General features: G+C 48.3%; 2 protein-coding genes across 3 annotated transcripts in view; one reads left to right on the top strand and one right to left on the bottom strand.

Annotated features, from left to right (window-relative positions):
• Positions 1 to 21,784, bottom strand: part of LOC144473278 (uncharacterized) — a 159,281-nt gene that overhangs the window by 130,148 nt on the left and 7,349 nt on the right. The gene's annotated exons all lie outside the window — the stretch shown is intronic.
• LOC144472759 (uncharacterized) lies at positions 12,702 to 21,449 on the top strand. Its single transcript, XM_078186093.1, has 9 exons — positions 12,702 to 12,724; positions 17,638 to 17,708; positions 17,790 to 18,138; positions 18,485 to 18,665; positions 18,855 to 19,183; positions 19,259 to 19,577; positions 19,670 to 20,196; positions 20,271 to 20,922; positions 21,075 to 21,449. Exons 1-9 carry the CDS (start codon positions 12,702 to 12,704, stop codon positions 21,447 to 21,449), a joined length of 2,826 nt encoding a protein of 941 aa, XP_078042219.1.

Genomic DNA, 21,784 nt, shown 5'->3' with positions numbered 1-21,784 from the left:
GGTCCAAGATTTTAGCATCTATATAACGTGTATACACTTAAGAGATTATATCCTTAACAAGAAAACACATAGATAATTATTCAAGAATTATTCAAGGACAATTAATCTTGTATTCTACAGGTGGTTTAAAAGATAGAAATGTCACCAGATTATGGCAGCTTTAAAGATTTCAAAATTACATTGCTCCTGACTATCTTTAATAATTACTTATAGAACCGAGATGCTTTTAGAAGTAATTTAATCGTAAATACTACAAACAGTTTCAAAAAGTGATGTCTCAAAATCATAGCATCTGGCGTATAGCACTCCAGAAATCATATTATCCAAAAAACTAATAAATAAACATCCAAGAATCACTCTATTAACGAAGTCAACCTACCTCCGATGAACTTCAATAATTATTCTCAAAAACTAGGTGATGTTAGGCAATTTAATTTCAAATTTAAGAAAATTTAATCTTAAATTCTACAGATAGCTTCAAAAGCCAACAAACGCGTTCTGCGTTCCTCGAAAGTAATATTGCTTTAAAAAATGTCTAGATATTCGTCAAAGGACCATTTCGAGTATCAAGAAAATTCAGATGCCGAAGGCTACAGCCGATTTCAAAAGAAGGGGAAGCCTCGCATTCGAATGCAAGAGGCTATCAGAAAAATGTTCGGCGACTGGCTCCAGCGTCTCCACGATCGTGTCTCGGTTCTTAACTGTACTACCGGTTGCAAAAATAGCCGGTGACCGGTCAGCCGCTTTGGAATCCGTTCTTCCTCCTCCTCGTCTTCCATTCTTGGTCCCTGGTGGAGCGTTATCAGGCTCTCGGATGGTCTTTGCGAGTGAAATGTTCCTCGCGGAGGCCCCAAGGCCGACGAGATACCGTGCCTCCTCTCACTTTCGTGCCACTCGCTTTCTGCGTGTTTCCACCGCACCGGTCTCTGCCTTTCTCCCTCCTCCGCCTCTTCTTCTTCTCCTCTTCCAGGCCCTGTTGGGCACCCGAAATCGGAGACCGCGGCTAAGGTCGCAGGTCCTGGTGTTCGCCCTGCGCCAACCTTCCACGCCGTTCGCTTCCTTCCAACTCCTTCCGAACAGAGTCGCTCGTTCCTTCCGCGCGGATTCGCGCTCACAGCGATGCGCGTAATTATAGACCCGATGCAACCTCTTCGGTGATATTTATACGAAAACTTAACGAAACGCCATATGTATATTTGTACATTGGAAATAATGGGGAAATAGATAGCTTTTTCTCAGATTTTTGTTTAAACGGCAGTCACAATGTTGCCTTCTAAAATATTTACAAATATCAGAACATTTCAAACAATGAAATGGAAAATCAAGATTGTCTACCACGATTGCAGTAAACAGAGATCGAATATAAATATATTTTCTTTGTCAATGAATTTAGTAGGTTGGAAATAATACAAGAGTATTCATAAAATCGTCAACAGCTTTCATCGTTTTCCGTTATCCAAAGCAGACGAATCTTCATACAATCGAATAGCAATTTGATCGTAATTTTCGATGAATGTTTGACCGAATGAAGATAAAGTAAGTAGTATAAGTTCTATAGTGTTTGTATCCGTGTCAGGATAGATTTTCGAAGATTTTGGAGCAGATCGCAGGATCAAGGAGCGGAATCGTCGACCGGTGATCCTTGGACGACGGCATTCCGTCAACGATTTCCCGTTTCTGCCGACCTCCGTCGCGGCTGTCTCGAGTGGAAACTCGGAGGCCCGAGCTTCTACCATTATTATGCTAAAGGTTATGCCACGATTTCCTCGCGCATGGGACCAGGCGGTTTCGTAACGGCGCAACGCGAACAGCCGAGCGCGATTCCTTGCTCGCGGATCCGCTGATCCTCTCGCGTATTGTTCCGCGAAACTCTAATAAATTCCCGCAATCCCCTGCCGACATTCTATGCGAATTATTCGCAATGTCATTTACCCGATGCAGTGTTCTGCTCTAAAGAAATGCATGCTGCGGCTGTTCAGAAGCGATGCTTGAAGATGGAATTTTTACGAGGCGATTCATTTAATTAGAAATGGTCTGAGATTTGTTACACAGTGGATGCGACGAAACGTTACTTGGAATATCTTTCCAGGTAATATATTATTTTAGTTCTGAATTAATAACGAAGAATTTTTTTTAAATAATGCACCTAAAACTGATGTAATGATTTCTTCAAATAAAATCTTTTTCTGGCATATTATTTTGAGAATTATTTGTTTTGCTATATTTCACTATTTAAAATTGCTATTATTTCGATCAGTATATTTACCTCTAATGAATTATCGGTATACTTATCTTCGAAATGAACTATTTCAAACAGTTGTTTCTGTTTCTCATTTCAGATAAAATTTGTCCGGTATTGGAACTTACAACATGTTTATGCTAGGCTCCAGGACAACGCACCTGCAGGCGAGGTGTTAAAGGCTGCGAGAGGCGACCCAGCGCTGACCTTTCGGTAATGTCGACGACATGGATGCAACCGTCATCGCGATCATCGCGCGCTTTCTATTCGTCCACGTGGCGCCTTTCGGTATTCAGCGGCGTACGCAGTATTTCAAAATTTCCCGTGGTTAATGAGATCCCAATGAACCGGAATCTCCTTGTATCCTTAAACTGAAACTTGATTAAACAATTTCGCTTGTAACAGCTGCTAAGATAAGTGACATCGAGCGACAAAGTTATATGGGTAATGTATCTGTTGCTTGTTTAGTTAACTGACCGTAACGACGCATATTTAAAAATCGACTATGTATCGATTAATTTTTATATGATCAATAATAACTTTGCTATAAAGTGCGATCTTCTAGATTTAACTTGAGGCCTGAAAAGTTTAAAACTTTGCACGGGAAAGTAGTAAAATGTTTATCCAAATTTGCCGCATATTCTGAAATGATGCTTTTGAATACTAACAGAGACTTTTCTCAATTCCTAATACGATATCGATATCTTCTGTAACACATTTATCATAAATTACAATCTTCTGGCTTCCATTTGCAACATAAAAAGTTTAAAAATCTCTCCGGGAAAGTATTGAAAAATAATTTCAAAGCAGGCACATGTCCATAAAGCATACTTTCGGGTATTATGATTGATTATCTCGAATTACCGTCACAATATGCATTCGTCTATAATCTTAAATGGCTTTATGTGCTACATCGAAAGTTAAAAAATCTCCATGGGAAAGAATAGAAGCATCATCTCGAAGCAACCCCCTATGTCGCACCTAACCAAGGGTACATTGACATGGACTGCCTTAGAGTACTCTGCCGGATCAAACGATTTCGCGATCGTGCAGAAGTGAACGAAGCAACGAAGAGCGTGCATTTACCTCGCGGTATCGTTGTGAAGAAGGTTTCGTTGATCCCGGGTGCACCGAAGAGAAACGTTTGAATAAAACAGTGGGTCTGTCGGGTGACTGACGTTTTCGGGACAGCAAGCGCGGCGCGGCGCGGCGCGGCGGCGTCGTGTCGGGAAGATGGCGACCGTGAGAAGCTAAGGCCAAAAGGGATCGTGCGCCGCGGAGAGATTAGCCGTCTGGAAACTGGAGTGTGCACCGTTAGAGCAGAATAATCTAAATAATTGCAAGCGATCGCGAGGGAACGGAGAGCGACGTTGCGCCGCTGGAAAGCGGCTCTCCGCCGCCGGAAGGAAGTTACGTAAGGCGCGTCGCGGCTTGTCTAAATTTTAGAAAGTCCGCAGACCGGGCTCGCTAATTTCGCAGGGCTGCCTCGAAAAGCTGCTCCGCTTCTCTCTCTTCCTCGCTCTCTTTACCTCTGGTTTGCTCTCCGCCTCGTTTCTAATACCGGCTCCCGAAGATCCGCGAGACGGGCACGCGAGACGCGTTGCGCCAGTGTCGCAAACGGAAAGTCATTGCGAAACGAGGAAACGATTATAGAACTGCAACCGAGAGGGTATTACTTGGCATTACGTCGAGAAGTGTAACGAGCAGCGATGGCAGCGATCCCGGTCGTAGTCCTCAGGGTTCCCTTCGTACACGTCAGACGGTTTCGAATTTTCAACTCCGCGGATCTCATGGGATCGTTAGAACCGAGACTATTAGCTTTAGGGTGCTGGGACCGAACTTACGAGAAACATCAGGTAAGTGTCCCTTCCCAGATTTTTCATATGTTCTTAGTACCCATGGAACTAAGCGACGCGTGCTTTATATCGGCGGTAACTCGGCTTAAAGGGGTGAAACCCACCCCCAACAATTTAGCTTGCGACGAGAATATTTGAATTGTCCCGTGGAAATACGGATTTCTTGTGATCTTTAATGTTCAGTGTTCTCAGTGTCTAAACGTATTAACCCTTGCACGACGATGGCCGGATCAGCGGTGATCTTTATGTAAACTATACAAAGAAACAATATATTACTTATAATAAATAGCAAAATAGATCATTTTTTAATCCCTGTTACTTTCTATTATGGCAATATTCGCAACAATCAAAAAATTAATAAATTACAAGAACAATGGTTTCAGCTTAAACCGTGTGCGATTGACTCTGTAAAACTTCTTACGAATAATTATCTCGTTTATTAAATAGATTAAATTCAACTGAATCTATTTTATTACCTTGATTTTTATGGGTGCATCTACCTTTAACCATCTCCATTTCGGCGATCCTATCTCGTTTTCGTCAGGCCTACTTTCCGAGCCCTACCTCAAAGTCGACCGCGTCTCTGCAGTACACATCGACGCGTCTCAGTCCCATCGCTAACGCATTTCAATGCAGTTTAACCATCTTAGCGTGTGCCAAGGGAACACGCCCCCACGAGAGCTCGTGAGAGCCTCCGGTAATTGTGTTTCATTTGTTCGAGCTCGCTCCTTGCACTTTATTGTCTTCCTGGTGCCGGCTCCTCGAGACAATCTAGGCATTTCAACACCGTCGTGCTCGCTCGCTGCAAGTTGGGCGCAAACTGGATCGTAGTAGAGGTCCCCCGATCGGCCTCGAACGAACCCGGACGGCGACGATTACGTTCCGAATAAACAGCGATAACGCCGATCAAAAATAAAACGTAGCGTCCGGTAACGCGGGGGCGAGGGGCTGCCGGCGGAAAGGACTTTCTCCCGTACAGGAATCCTTGTTCGCTTTCCCTGATATCATGTGTCCGCCCAACCGCGGCGAAGGATCTCGCGAGGAGGCGCCCCGAAAATCGATCGAGAGCAGTTCGGACGGCAGAACCGATCCGGGACCGGTCTAAGACCGACCGGGATTTTTCTACGTCCCGTGCGACGCGACGCTTGACGAGTATATCGCGGTGCTCGATCGTTCGATCATTACGACGCTCGCGTGTCCAATGTTAAGGTCGTTCCATCCTCGGCAACACAGTAGACACCGATGTGGGTCAAGTTGACGTCCGGTTTTGCGAAACCTGCCCGGATCGGAATCTCTGCCCGCGGACGCTGCAGCCCGATTTTTCGAAACCGATCGCGGGACCGCTGGGATCTAGAACGATCGGGAACTACGCGATCTAAGCGGACGTCGAAAATCGCCTGCAGGATCGAGCATCGATTTTTGAAAAATCATCGATATTCGTAACTAGCATACACTTTGCGACGAAAAATCGTACGATGATGAACTTGGTCTCATTTTGAAACTTGAATCTCACACTTTTGTAGAGCGTAGTTCATTTGCGTCAGATAAATGTTTCCGTGAAATGACAAAGGGGAAACCGTGTGCCCTTTTTCGGCTCGTAAATGAGGCGAATTAAATCATTCGCAAAAACGCTAAAAAATTTTAGTTATGACTGAATTTGTCAACTATTTGAAGATTGGAGCTTAAAAGTAGCTTACTTTGAGTTTACTCTTTAAAATGGCTGCTCGATAGTCGAAGCGCGACATTTTTCAAAGGCTTTATGAGGCATAATGGGCGTCCGAAATCGGGTAGGATCGGGAATGCAGAGTATCGAAGTGAAATCAACCAAGTTGCAAAACGTCCTCCCATCGCGAGGTCGAACACGACCAGAGCCCGTTCAATGTTAAGGACAAACGAGAACCGGAATCTAAGACAGGCGCGATGAAAAAAACAACTGGCGCCACTTTCGTTCCCCGAGACAATAGACAACGTGTCTTGTTCTTAAAACGGCATCGAGATCATTTTAATAATCCTCCACGAATCCTAGCGTTGCCTCTAGCAGTAGGGTCTCGAATTCTAGAGGGAGTTGAAAATATCGTGACACAAAAACACGCATTGAATTTGAAGATCCTTTGTCCCCGAGGACGCTTCGAAAACCATCCACGAAAACAGGTATTTTTTGAAGCGGTCGTGCAGAGTGTTGGAAAAAAGAAAACGGTGATCCTAAATTTGGCATCAATTTTACACAGATTCCAAAGATGTTTCTCTCCTAACGACACATTAATCAACGTCCGTAAGTGTTAGCATTATTGATAGCGATCGAATCTCGAATTGTACAGGCTGTTAAAAAAAGTCGTGAACGGTAAGTTCTACAGGCGATTTCAAAAATAAAAGCCGACGAAAAATTGGCAGGTGCTCGCACGGATTTCTAACCAGAAGAACCGTAATAAAGCCGGCTGTAACAACGATAAGATCGATGGAACGGTATCCAGGAAAACCGCTGCCTAATTAAATTTATTAGCGGCTTATCTGACTGTGCCCGAACAAATAAACCGCAATTTAGCGGGTATTGTAATCGTTGGCACAACAAGCGTTTCGGGGCTCGTAAAAAGCGTGAAACGACCTAGTACCGTTAATAGCAAGGATCGCCGTGAGGAATGATAATAGTTTTCGATTTCGTTGGATACGAGCGATGACGAAAGCGACGGCGTCTCTCGAGGCGCCTCGAGGAATTTCATGGAAAGTAAGCCTCCTCCCGGTGTCGATTCCTCCCACCTGTCTGCCACCGGTTAACCGGTCCCCCCGAACACATTCTGCCTCTCTTTACCTTCTCCGTTTCGTTTCTCGCCTTTTTTTCTCCAGCCTCGCCCGGCCGCCGCGACGTTCTTTTATTTTTGCCAAAGCGACGCGACGCGGCGCCGTGACTTTGCCGCGAATCGTCGATCACCGGTCCCTTTCGGGCCACCGGCGATAAGTGATCGGCTGACCCTGGATGCGCTGGGCGTGGCGCCAAACGCGACACCGATTCGCAACAGCGAGCCTGTGAAAATCGCTCGGGAATTGCTCAAGACGCCGCTCGGGTTTCGTCTCTACAGACACCGGTGTCTCGTTAATTAATAACAACTGGCACAATTTTCAGCGAAACGAGTCGGTAGAATTTGTGCCGGCCAGTCAACTACGTGCAAATACACGAGAAAAGTTTCGTCCTGTTAGATCCGTTCGTTTGCTCGCAACATATTCCCAAACGTTGGCATAACCCGACCTCTGATCCCAAAAGTGGTGGATAAGCGCGTTTATACTTAATAGTCATACCTCGCACAATTTTTGCCTTACTGTCTTGCAAAAATTCACGCTGTTCGTACAAATATGCGCAAACACGTGCGCGAAATGTCGCCTGGATAGGTTTCACCGTTTCCCCGGAAAAAAATCGCGAACGTGCTTGTCGCTCGGTGCTCGTTCAGCGCAGATTTTCAACTATGCCGAACGCTTATGCGAACAATCACGTGATTCCAGTCACGGCACGTTTCTGTAACGCCGCGATCGGAAGCGTGAAAGGTGGAAGAGCCTACTTAGAATCACAAGAACGTAGTTCTGTTCCGTGGAAACGCGATCAACGGATCGATCGAGGATCAGAAAGAAGCAGACTCGGTCGCGCGATCGGAATAGAAAGCGAGCCGCGTCCGCGTTCTGCTTTGTAACACCGCGATCGGGACGGATTACACGAGCAATTACGGGAAAAATACGGCGGGAAGACGAACCCATGGTTTTCTATCGCTTTTCGACTCGATTCTACAGAGTTCACTTTCTCTGGACGCTCCCAGGCGACGTGATCGAGATCGCTTATTCGTCGCCGATCGACACACTGGATCGGAATGCCGTAAAGTTGCTTCGATCCGATGGAAAACAATCTTCGGCGGTGGTTCTTCTTGATCTTGGAATTTTCGAAAGGTAACCTTTGGGTCCTAGTTTCGAACGATATCTGGATCGCTGATCGAGAAAGCGAAGCCCCGAGAAACGAGAGCGTGGGCGTGTTATGACAGTCTATGTAGCTGGCGACAATGACGCAGATTTCTTGGCTTCAATTGGGTAGGTCGGGTACATCCGATACGTTAAATGAAAAACTTGCCAGTGAACTTGACATACATTTAATTTATTACTTTTCTTATAAGGAAAAGTTGAATTGGGTAGATCGGGTAGCTGAGGTACATCGAACAGATCACCTAAGTTAAGCAGAAAGTTCACTACTGGCCTTGATGCATTCAATTTATCACTTCTTTTACGAGAAGCGGTTTGAATTGGTCGGGTACAAGTAAATTAAGTAGAAAGTTTACTAGTAGACTCGATGCAGTCAATTTATCACCTAGCCGGTTGCATCCCGATTTTCCGACCACCCGGTCTAATCCCAGTCTTCACGCTTGACCGAAAGCTTGGCTCGCTTGAGAATCATTCAAGACCCGTTGTAATTAGGAACGACAATGATTCAACGTTCTATTCTCGTATTCTGGGGATGGTGTCGGCAGATCCTTATCTAGCCTTATCTGCACCAGATCGACGAGGGTCGTTTAAAGCGCGGGTCGATTACCATTCAGTCGGGCGCCTACTATATCCGCTGCGGCGCGGACCTTCTGCGTACAAATCGAAGGCTAAATACGGCCGGCCATTGACTGAGGCGCACCCGTGAACGCAGGTGCAGCGTGCACCTCCAGAAAATTACGGTTAGACGGCTGCCGTTCCATCGGTGCTTGGTGCTATCCTCTATGTAACTTTACGAGTCTTTTGACAGCGGCGTGAAACAACGGCCGATGGTAGATCCGCCGAGGGAAATGGTGCACTTGTTAAGTCATGCAGAAAATAGGCTTGCGAAACGATTGGGTAAACGAGCGATCGTCGCGGCTCTTCCCTGTTCGACGAGGTTCGCGAGATCGTCTCGCAATCCCGGGATACTTTTTCGCGAAGAAAACGTTCGGAACGCTTGCAAAACGTATTCTCGAGGCCGGAATGCGACGTGACGCATCTCGGAAACAGCTTCCCTCGTGTGGGCACGCGTCTCCCTCGTCCGGCTACGAGACAAAGGATCTCGGGGCCTGTCCAACAGGCCGACTAGAACCCGCCGGGATTTCGTGCGGATCGGCACATTCGAGCGAGAAACCGACGCGTGCTCGGGATGAGGGAACCTTGACTGCACTTTCGCGGGACTCGGGCCGCATTTCAATCGACCTTTACGGTTCACGCGATTTCTCGATACGCTTTCGAGACCGGGGACGACGCAGAACTTTTCGAAAATCATCGCGATACCATCGCAGACTCAACCCGCGATTTAGGGTATGTTCGGAATCCGGGCGAAAGCGGACGAACCGCTCATAGTTTTACATACAGGCCCGGCCAAAATTGACGACAGTATGAGACACGTTACCGACGTATGAGAGATGCGTGTGTGTGTGTGTTATAGCGGTTTAACGTCCCTGTGCAATTTATTCGGTGCACACGATATGCCCGACCAAACCGCCACAATTGTTTCGATATATAAAAGGTGCGTGCTCGTGCATATCAGCTTCAATGTCCTTTCTTGTTCATTCTGTTAGATGTACATAGCCTCTGTACCCTACATATCCGAACGATTCACCTTGATTTTTCTTCCTGGTTCAACTGATCCAATCTGTTCGACGTATCCAATGTATCCAACCGACCGACCTACCCTACTCAAGCTTCTTCTCGCGCACTTAGTCATCCCGCGCGATCCATTCGATCGCGTACGTTTACCCTATGTAACCGGCCTAGCCGGCACAAGTCTGACTCCACATCGCTCGTTGCTTGTTTCTAAGAACAATTCCGCACGGCGTTCTAAATAACGTTACCGGCACGGCACGGCTGCGCGTCGCAGGTGTCAAGGCCCGGCAAAGGCCCGAGTTCCGTAATCATATAAACCATCCAGCCCGGAGCGGAGCGCAGCGGCCAGAACCAGAAGGCAGCCGCGTTAAAGGTCTTTACGCCTCGTTGCGCAAGAAGAATGTCGATCCATTAGGCCCAGGCCAGGCGTACAGCGATCCGTGATCGAGCGTCGAGAGTACCACGCGGCCGTGTCGTCGCGATCCATCGATCCGTGGCAGAGCGGTGTCGCGAGAACCCGCGTGTCAACACCTGAACCGGGCCGTTCTCGCCCGGAACGGTACTCTCGCCGAGACTTCCGTGTCCAATTAACAACGAGTTTTCTGGAAAACGGTGGACGAGACCCGACGACGAAATGTCGGGATTGTTTCTTTAATGCCGCGACGTTTCCCGCTAACAAAGCCGAGCCAGGCTGCTTAGTATGCGGGTCGCGGCTCATTCGGAGCTTGTTCCCCGGGTCTAGACCGCGAGGAGCGTAGAATTTTGATCGGTTGCCGGATGATACAGGCGGGAATAACGCCCGGGGCTAGCCGCGAGCGATCATTTGACAAAGGACAAAAGCATCGGTAGGCGTGTGCACGCCGGTACACCCACCGAGGCTGACACGCGCGTGTACCCCGCGGGAGAGAACTTTCTCTCGGCAAGGAGAGCGCGCGCCCCTTTATCGAGCAGGCATGCGAAACGCCGACACGGAACAATGTCGACGATACTCGCGACAGAACCTTTCCTGTACTCGGGCCAACTGTCTTTATTATCCCGAGTAGTGGCGGGTACGGAGGGTCGCGACGCTCCTCGCCGTACGCGGCCTTGGACGGTCTCGTTCCGCTCGTCTTTGACTGCAATACTCGCCCGCTGAACAGGTACGATACCGCGGGAAACCGTGACCTACCCGACTACCCGAATTACCCGTCATCGATCATTTTACTCGGTTACTTGATCGATTCGATTCCCGTCGATTCGCGAGATACATTTACCGGCGGTGCTCGACGCGGCTAGCTGAATTCCGACTCTTAAGACGCTGACTGTACCCGACACGACCCGACGTGACCCGACACCTCGCTTCTTACCCAGCTTCTGTTTCGATTTGGTTCCCGATGGACTGTCATGTACACTCGAGCTATTCGGAACGTTAGACCTGCTTGATTAATCAACTAGTCTTCGCGGATCTAACAAACGATCATCTTCGATCGAAAGAGCGGCGGTTGGCGGAGCCATGTGATTCACGCGATTCGTGAAAGTTCGGTTGCGTCGATCGAGGAACGATTCGAAACCTCCTTGGAATTCCCGGGCGCGTAATTCGAGGATCCTTGAACAGCGAACGACCGGATCAGGGATAGTAGGGTGAAGAACGCGGCGGAAAAACGGATCAAATTTTTGTTCGCAGAATCGATGACTAAGAGCGTCGTACGACTTCGGAGCGTGCATCGGCGGCTTCGATCGAAGGCAAGGACACTTGGCCTACGTCATCCCCTAAGTCCTGGGCCCGAATGTCCCTACAGCCTCGAATCCTTTCAATATTTGTCGAGCCATGTCCGGACAAAGGACTCTCAATTCTGGAGAATTTCAAGGCTATGGAAGTTATCGATTCGGCCATGGGACGTTATTAATTTTGGGACTTATAAAGCAGAGATTATAAGATTTTGTGGACTTGAAGAGTTTCGAGGTCTCAGATTTAAAAAATCAGACTTTAAGGTGGCGTTCTGGATTACCTTGATATTTCATAATATTTCTGGCCCAAGAATCAAAATTTTCGGTCTTACGGAACGGAGAATATTAAGAATCAACTCGGGCTTTCAGATTTAACTACATTCTAGGTCCAAGAATCCTTAAAACCATTAATCTGTTGTGTCTCTGAGACCAGTGGTTATCAACTTCAAGAACTGACACGCTTGCAAACGTCGTTCAGGCCCCTAAAATAAAACTTGTTGGATCGGCCGAACGGTAGACTAGAGAAGTACCATTCCCTGCGTGTTCGCAGCGGGCTCAGGCCCCGGCAGGGCAGAAACGCATCAAGATCTCTCCTGAACCGTGTTCGGGCCCCGCGATCTAAGCAGCTCGTGGGCCCAGCAGCCAACCAAACAGTCGGTATCCCGACACGCGTACATCGAGTCGAGTGTCTCGAGCTACGTGGTGTCCAGTTTTCATGGTTCGAGTGGGGTGTGCTCCAGGTGGCCGTGGTGGGTGGCATATAAGTAGAGGCCTGCATTCGCCGCCGTTCTCATACCCTCACCACGTCCTTCGGCTACCTCTTACTTTTACTCCGCGCTCGGAACACGAGTGGTGTTCTTTTTTTTCCGTTTCGTTTCTGTCTTCCCGCCGCCGCCGCGTCGTCGTCGCCCCGTTTCTCTCTTTCCCTGGGCCGAGAGATAGTCCCCTGTCGCTGGGCCAGCCGCGGGCGTACACGCGCACCCACACACAGAGAAAGACAGAACACAGCACACGCTCTCTAGGCTCGTCCCGGCTTAGGGAACCGGAGCACAGAGAGTGAGAGTGCAAAGAGACAGAGGGACGTCGGGGCACCCAGTGAAAAATCGAGGAAGAAGCGAAGAGGAGACGACGATGGTCGCGAGTGTCCGGTGACAATACTGATCGGTGTTCTCGTTCAGCAGTACCGCAACCGCATCCGAACCGCATCGGTCTCATTCGCAGTGTTTTACCGCGTACCACGCGATACCGTCCCGAACTACGGAACAGGAAGAACAAGGACCAACGAGAACCTGAAACAGGACCTGCCCGTCAACATGTGGCTGAAATCGGCGCTCCTGTGAGTACCAGATTCGACTAAACCCCGGCCCCTCTTAGCCTGTCTGTTCGCTCGAGATTTCGATCAATTTTACGAGCTCTTTACGATCCGTTTTAGCGGATTTTTCGTAGTAGAATGATTTAGGGTAAGAATCGTGTGACTCACGTTGACGCACGGGATAAGTCTGCTATCCGTGGAACACCTTTCACGTCGTCGATGTCGCGACCGGATCTACGCTCCTATACACGACGTTCGACCGATTCTAAACGCTGGGATAGCTATTCCATAGCCAATCAGTGTTTCCACGAACAGATTCATGTTTAATCTATGGGATCGCGGTGTAGATCGAAAGTCCCATTTCCCAATCGGAAATCGCAGGCTAACGCAATAGAGATCGATTTCCTTGCGTGTTTTAGCAGCCACGTGAATTATGGTTAGAATTTTTGATCGGGGTACGCGAAAAACGCGAGTGCTGCGCGCGGTGTTTGGACGGCGAGTGATGAAATGGACGTTGCGAGAATCGAACTGCGGTTTCTGATGGCAAAAAGAGGATAATCGCAGATGGTTATTGTAGAAAGAGAGAAGCGGCGAGCGTTGACCGATGACAAACTTTTGCGAAAGATTTTGTATGAAACCAAGTTAAATCGTGACGATTTAAGATACCTTATCCAAGATCAACGACTATTATACTATAGCAAAAGCATCAAACGTTGGCTGATGAGAATCTTCTATAAGAAAAGTAACTCTGAGAAATCTATGCGAAGTACGCGTCAGGCGAAGTTAAGATGAAATGCACGCGACCGTCAATAGAAATGCAAATAAACAAGTGAACCAAGATGAAAATTGAGGAAATGGGAAAAGTGGAGAACAGGGGAACTCGATGGTACGACACCGTCCGATAAAAGTCATAACTGGTCTCGCTCCGAGGAGCGATCAATGGGCCGGGATATTTCGATCTTGCTCTCGGTTTCGTTTCGGAACCGTTCACGTCAGCCTAACGTAATCCAATCAACATACGGAGAGACCGAGAACATGAATTTCTCCTGTAGAAACAAACACGAATAACCAGTCGGCGTTCAACCATTGTTGCGTGTATATTTTACTCATTCGATGATAGTTTAACATCGGAACTAGCAAATCCGACAAGATGGCGGGTTATAGTTTCTTTATTTTAGAATTAATTAGATCGTACACATGTTTCCGTTCAAACGTATTATGTAGTAAAACTTGTCGAATGATAAATTTGGTCTTGCAATTTAGAAAGGATACAGTCTAATCGCGTTTAGTTAGTTCCACTAATTAACACTAAACCTACCATAGTCGGTATAATGACCGGTCACGCATTTCTTACTTTCAAATTGTTGAAACTATGATGATTCTTACTTGAGAAACAAGAATCAATTTCTCTGTTCAAGCAAGGTTTAAATAGAGTCTTTTCATCATTGTAAATTAACGTAAGTTAGTTACTTCTAGGGCTCGGTATGTTTAGCGCCAGCCCTTTGCACTCGAGTGGCTTCTTCGAGTCGCCGCCAACAATTGCTACACTATTTATCAAAATAACATTCGCGCTATCGAATCTGTTAAAACACGAAACTCTTTTATAAATCAACAAGTTTAATTTCACATGCATCAAATAAGAAGAATCGCAGTAGCGTAGACTGAAACAAATGTCTTCATTTAAGATTCCGAGTTAAAACGGCCTCGGAGTGCAAAGGGTTAATTATGACAGAAACATACGCGAACAAATAAGTACGCAAGCCTTCGATGGGTATCTGCGAGAGGTGACGAAAGGATCTCAAGAGGAAGATTCGAGGATTAAAATCAATTTCTAATTGAATTCCGAGGCCGGCTCTCATAATCAGGAGTAGGCGACAATTAAGCGGGAGTTAATTAGAGAGGAAATTAGCGGCAGAAAGAATGAATAACCAGTGATTAGCCCCGCTCTTTCCCGGATTTCGCGGCGAGAGCGAAGAAAGCGGCTCTCCTTGAGCATCGGGGATTGCCCAACGGGGCACCTAGCGGGAGGATCTAGCCGGTGGATCCGTGGATCGAATCCCGATCCAGTTCCCGTAGAAACCGCATAGAAAAAACCGCGAGAGATCCACGGGTGGACTTTCGCGCGACCGTAGCGAACGCGAGTCGTTCCTTTCGGCGTTCGAATAGAAAGTTTCCCCGATCGAAAGGTTGCATCCTCCGAACCGGGTGTTTACGCTGACACTTAACGGCCGGCGATCTCAGCAACGGGATGGCCACCATTCAGAAGAAACGAAAAGTTGAAACGTACGAATATTTACCGACTTGCGATAGAGTCTCGCGGTAATGTTGTCGCGTTACGTAAACGTGGGGTCTACGTTTGCGCGAGTCGGCTTGCAGGCATGCGCCTGTACGTGCGTGTCTGTTTCGTACCGGCGCGTTGCGGAGAATATATGCCCACGTAGTAGCGGTGCTTACGTAGATGGCCGCGTGAGACGCGGCTTTCTCCATATGGAATCGCGAGGAATTCCTCGAAGACGAACAGCCTCTTCTTTTATGTACGCTCTAGGCGCGGGTGGATCGCCCGCGAATCATAACCGTCTGCCACCATACCGGAGCAAGGGAATTCGAAATTACGCCTCGCGGAGTTTCGAAAGAATCGTGGAATTCTGTAGTAGCCGCGCGGAAAGTTGGTAGATTAGCCGTGGAAGCCACGGGCGGATGAGAAATTAGGTATTATTCAAGGAATTCTGAGTTATTCTTAGGCATTTGTTGTAAAACTGGAAGTCGAAACTGTTGCTGAAACTCTGAATTGGTCGTGGAGAACATTACCATGCAACTAAGAGGTAGATGTAGACCTAAAAATGCTCAATGGACTCGGGATGATTAGCTGGTCTGAAAATTAATTATAGAAAGCAAAATTAGCTAAAGAAATTCAGCATTATTTCTAAAACTCTGAATCAACCATGGAATTCCGTGTTGGTCGCAGAAAATTAGCATTAGCCGCAAAATTCCTGGCAGAAGAGTAGAAAATGCGTTGAAATAGCAAATAAAATAGAAAATGAAATAGCGTTGAAAATGATCCCTCTAATTCAGAATTAATAGTGGCGCCTTGATTTGCTCTGCCGGCGATTCATCCAACTCAGAACCCAGACTGCAACTAACCATTGAACTTGAGAATTGACGTAATGACACATTTCCTTACTAATATAATTTATGCTTTTGAGAAACAAGAAGGTCAAATTCAATTGCAAAGACATAAATCAAAAGAAGGTTAGCTAGTTAATAAATAGAAAATTGGTTCTAAAATCGGTGAACGGAATCGGACGAGTAAACGCGTCGCGGTCGGTCGGAGATAAGGTGGAATATGCTGGAATATTGAAACGCGACGAGTTTGCGCGCGACAAACAGGATATTTACCGTTCCTTTCGATCGCGTTCGTAAATGTCGCGGCTCGGGTCCGCGAACCCATCGACTTTCTATCGAAGAGACAAGAGGGAATAAGAGAATGGCAGAGACAGATCTAAAAAGAGAGAGAGAGAGAGAAAGAGAGAGTAAAACAGAGTGACAAAGAGAGGAGCCGCGCGACCTTCCCTGAAAGGCAAAGGACGTGGAGGTTGCGAAACTGAGGGGAAAAAAGAACAATCATCCGAGAAACGAGAAGCCCTTGATATTCGCCTTTATTTTACACGGCCGCTCTCCTTCGTCGCAGGTAATCGATCGTAACCGATCGACCTTGCGGGTGCGCGCCACCATTAAATCGATTCACTATCGACTCTTCCGTTCGATCGGACGAAACGAACGTTTCTCGACTCTTTACTAATTTGATCAGCCGCGAATGATATATTTTTATGGTTTTTTGCGAATTCAAAAAAGGTCGCTGCTCCTTTCCATTGTGTGACGATTGATCGCGAAATGGAAGGATCGATGAGATCGTGGCGCAGATCACGGATCGTGCTATCGATTTTCACCGAATTTCGGCCCGTTGGCGAACCCGGTCGAACAACCTTGAGGAGAACGAGGACGAGGTCGCTCTCGTGTGTCCCGAGGCAGGCTACTAGACGGCCTTGACTTTTTCCTTCGATCAAATTATTTGACCGCCTCGAAAATCGTCCGCCCGAGCGCGGGAACGGCCGACGTTTTTCTTTCGTGTGTCGTGCAAATGCTAACTACGTTAGACCATGTATGTACACCGCTGCGACACCATTGGAAATTCGAGAAAAAAGAAAACCTAATCCATTGAAATAAGATTCGTGCGCAAGAATGTTTTATCATTTGTGGTAATCCACTGTTGAATGTTGCACAGTGGTAGATTTCAACTAAATTTTCTAATCAACCATTGAAAAGCGCTTCGTCGAAAGGCGTCATTAAGATCGCGACATCTAAGTCAATTTGTGGCCGGAGTTTATGAGAATGAACACGTCCAGGGTACTCGATGAAAATGTTACGATTTGCTGAAATTGGCCGGACCGTTTGAACTGGAATACGGATCGGGAGCCGTGTGTTTGTTGTTTGACATTAATGCAGGCCAATCGAATCGGGTGATTAAAGTGGCCTGAAAGAATCGAGCAGCGGCCCGTTGGGAACTGGCCGAGTTGGTTGCAGCTTCCAGCTGGTCTCAGCCAGACGCAAACTTTCACCGTGGCGAACGTTGCCTTGTCAACGTTGCGCTGCGTCTCCACATCTCGACGATCGTCGAGCTTATTTCCTCGGGAATAGACAGAACGATCTGCCAATGATCCCAATACACCTTCTATTCCATTCGAAAGCAATCATATCCGATGTCCTTATCTAGAACATTATACTTAACCTCAAGTTACCACAGTCATCAAAACGACTATCAAGCTACATGTCCACTTGGGACGAGGCTTCAAGCTACCCAAAAAGTAACCCGAAGAGTCCGCGATCTTAAAAATTTTAGTCTAGAGACCAATCTCAAGTAACTCCATCTTCCATTCCAGATTATGCTGCGTCCTCGCTAGCGTCCTAGCAGAGAACAATGTTCAGACAAAGCAGCCAATGAAAATCGAAGGTAGGTATCCCTGAAAGCCAGCGATATACACATATTGTATCCCATGTGATCCTTCGTCTAAGAGAAGACTTCGTACCCTAGAATTCGTCACGTCTCACAAGCTGCCGGAAAACCTAGCCAGGCGGACGCAGTTCAACGACGACGAAGACGAAGACGTGGTGGACGTCGAGAGCAGGGTTGTGTCGAAGGACAGCAAGCACGCGAAGAAAGTGGTGTCGAGGCTCGAGAGCTTCGATAAGAAGCCGGACCAGGTACGCCGGTTTGATTTCGGCGAGGACGAGAAAGCGAACGCGAAGAGACAAGTGCGAGTGGAGCTGGAGAATTTCAGCGACACTGGAGTCCTCCAGGAAGATGGTGTCAGGAGGAGCGACGGACACAGGACGCGTTCTGAAGGTCAGAGAGACTCCGTCATACCTGGAGTCCGCGTTAGGTAAGTTGTACAATCGCCCCTCTTTTTGCACATATAACTAATGATCAATTAATTATCTCGAACATTCTCGTATCAGAGTAAATCTTGCAGAAAGTTTGATCCGCTATACTGAGGAAGTAATGGTCGGTTTCGACACAGATTGCTTTTGTTGCAAGTAAAAGTCCATTTCTTCATGATCCTATAAGGTAGATTAGACGCGCAGGTTCTTTAGCAGCTACGGTTTAATTGCGACCAAGGCCTACACTTCTTGTTGTTAGTTTCATCGAGGCTTTTCCTGCTATCAATTCTGCCTGGTCTTTTTGATGTTGCCGCGGAGATTGCAATCAGGAGATTTTTACTTTTACAGCGACGAATACCCCACGACCATGATGCCGTTGCTGACGACGCCTCGCGAGGCTCGCGGCTTCGACTTCGTCCCGGTGAACATTATCCGCGACGATGGTAAGGAGACCTCGTTCCGAGATCGCAACTTCGGCGACTTCAGTGACGTTAGTTTAGTCCCAGCCGGTACGAACTCGAGAATCCAGGTAAGCAGGCCGATGATATGTAGCCCTAAAACTGACTAAACCTAGAATAGTCCAGCTAGACTTGACTACACCTAGCTACTGCTAGCAAAACCAGCTGCACTTAATAAAATCTAGAATAACCTACCTAGACTTGAAATAGACTAATTAGACCTAAATAAAAAACACTCGTTTACCACTGAGAAATTCCAGGTAAAGAAAGGGCCGAACGGCAAGGACTACGAATACGAGTACGTATATTATTATTACAACTATGAAGACGAGGATGAGAGTAAGGCCGGTTCGGCGGACTCTTCCGTCACCAATTCTCACGACGTTCCTTCTAGGACGACGTCCGCGCCTAGGCGCGGCGGATCGTCCGCCGCCAACAGGAACAAGTACACTAGCGTGGAACGAAGCACCGTCGAGCCAGCCAGCAACGAAGTCATACCGAACAGAAACGGGAACCGGGGACGGCAGTTAACCGAGGCCGAAGACGTATCCGAGGAAAGACTGCCTGCCAATACCAGATTCCCACCCAGGTAGCAATTTTCTTCAATGGTGGTGACTTAAGTACCTTCATGGCAAACTTTGGGAACCTGTTAATCACCTAACAGGTCCAGGTCGAACCATAACACGGGTACTACAGAGCCATCAAGGACCCGTGGTAACCGTCCCCGACCTAGCCTGGACCTTGTGGACTCGAGCAGCTTCAGGACCCACCAGGAGGGACCCGAGTTCCCGCAAGTGCTGCCTAAAGGTCCTGTTAGATTCCTGGGAGTAACACCGAACGAAGAAGCCGAGGATAAGTCTGGTGGCAAGGGTAGAAGCAGGCCACATAGGGTCCAGGAACCCGCACCAGTGGAAGAAGAAGTGGACGACTCGCCTCTTCCCACTACCAGGAGGAGACCATTAAGCAGCACACCATCATCCGAGGTGAGTAATCCAAAGATAGCAAGTCTCCCAGTCAGACTACGGGTCTCTGGACCAAGAATGGTGGATTAATCCCGTTTGTAAATTTCGTCCAGGTGGAGGATGAGACCAAGAGCAGCTCAAGGTCGGTGGAACATGCAGAAAGCAAAGAAGAATCCTCCGCGGAAAGAAGCAAAGAGAGGAGTTCCTTAGAGAGACAGGACTCGGAGGAGCAGGACTCGTCTTCGTTCTCCCCGAGCACTGTCTCAGTCACTACCGACAGTCCAACGACAGAGTACCCATCAGCCATGGATAAAGTAGCCCTGGACTTGTACGCCTTCGTGCAACAGGGACAGAACAACCTGGTCGAGGCTTCCAGTAGCGAACCCACATCGGACGGGACTACGCTATCCGAGGAACAGACTACCACCGACTTGGCAGCTACCACTGAATCCTCGGGCACGACGTTGACAGTCGATCTTACCACTACGGCCGAACCGACGACCACGACTACAACTACCACTACTACGACAACAACGACCACTACAACTACCACTGAAGCCCCTACGTCTACTACGCTAGCTGCTGGGAGGGGCAAGTTCAGAAGACCTGGTCTAGGTGGACCGGCCACCTCGCGTAATAGGCAAGTTATATATGGTTTAAGTCTCTCAAAATAGATGGTTGACTCTATGCCTTAACAAACGTTTCTCCAACTAGGTTCAAGTCGAACGGAAGCGGCAGTACGACCACTACCGAGTCCCCAGAGCCTACCCAGCGTACCCGAGGACGCTTTGGAGGAAACGGGTCGAACGGTGGGTACAAGAGAGCAAGACCAGGTCACAAGCAGCCTGTGGAAGAAGATGCCGTGCAAAAGGAGAGCTCCAGTTCAGTCCATTCTGAACGACCGTCCACCATCAACGGACGTGGAAGGTTCCGTGGTACAGGGACAACCAGGGCGACCGTCTCCACAACCACAAGCTCACCCTCGAGTGGTGCCGGGTCGACTTCCTCCACCAATGGCGTCTCCAGACTACCATTCAACAAGCCAAATCTTAACAGACGTCGCGGCAGACCAACGACCACGGCGCCAAACACTAGTGAGGAGAGCCAGGACTCCAAAGAGACCGCTAAAGAGACGGCCCAAGAGGCAGTCACGACCGCCCCTAAGTCAACAGTCAGAGCAAGACTTCCGGTACCTGGAGCCAGGCCACCAGTAATCAAACCCGGCGGAGTCCGAGTGAATCTAAGGCAGAAACCAGGACAGCCAACTACTACCAGCACCACTACACCAGCTGTGCCTGCGGAAACTTCGGATGAAGCGTCAATAGAAGAGCCTGCGGGAGAGGGCACCGAGGAGGAGACCCACGAAGTGAGTGTTTCTGCATTTCTAACAAAAGTCAGTAGCGCTATCCGTAGGCCCCGCTTTCACCGAATGGCCTTTCGTGAAATGTCAGCCGCTGACATACTTCAGCGAACACTCCCAGTAAGTCGGTGATCTTCAATCTCCATTGTCCTGTACAGGCGCCAGCAGAGACCAGCCCGCCGCCGACCAAGTCGACCACGGCGAATCCCCTAAACAAGCTGCGCAACCGCAATCGTCTGCAAGTGCACCCGAAGTCGACGACCAGGTCTCCGGTGACTTTGCCAGCTAGAAGGTCACCTTTACTACCTCGGCGCAAGGTAACGGAGGCGCCCTCAGTACAGACCAGCCAGGAGGAAGTCTCCGAGGAGCCGCAGACGTCCAGCAGTGAAACGGAATCGACTGAGGCGACGTCTGCTGAGACCAGCACCGCTGCTAGCACGAGACACGAGGAAACGCGTGGACTCAGTGGTCTGCTGGCCCCCAGGCGCAGGATAGCGCCCCGACGCCCTGGACAGATCGTCTCCCGGGAATAGGCAACCTGGATTCACCTAGACTCGGTGCTCGATGATCAAAAACGCGCCCCAAACATCGAGACACCTACGCCTGGCCGATGACCGCCGCTGAGCTAACAAGAGCGCGGCTGACGGGACCCCAGACACCGGAAGACTAACCGTCCGCTGTCGGAGTGCATTGCTATCGAATAACCCAAAGTCTGTAGGTCTATTCTACAGACCTTGTGAACAACCTATCTCCAGGCTAGACCCGCTCCTACAACGGACGGTTAACGACGTCTCTGATGGGACAGACATCGTTTCTTAGGGGCTACGCGTGTTCTCGTTGGAACGAATGCGACGGTATTGTAGGGGAC

Source organism: Augochlora pura, chromosome 7, assembly GCF_028453695.1.
Source record: "Augochlora pura isolate Apur16 chromosome 7, APUR_v2.2.1, whole genome shotgun sequence".
NCBI lineage: Eukaryota > Metazoa > Arthropoda > Insecta > Hymenoptera > Halictidae > Augochlora > Augochlora pura.
This window is presented reverse-complemented; position numbering and strand designations above follow the sequence as displayed.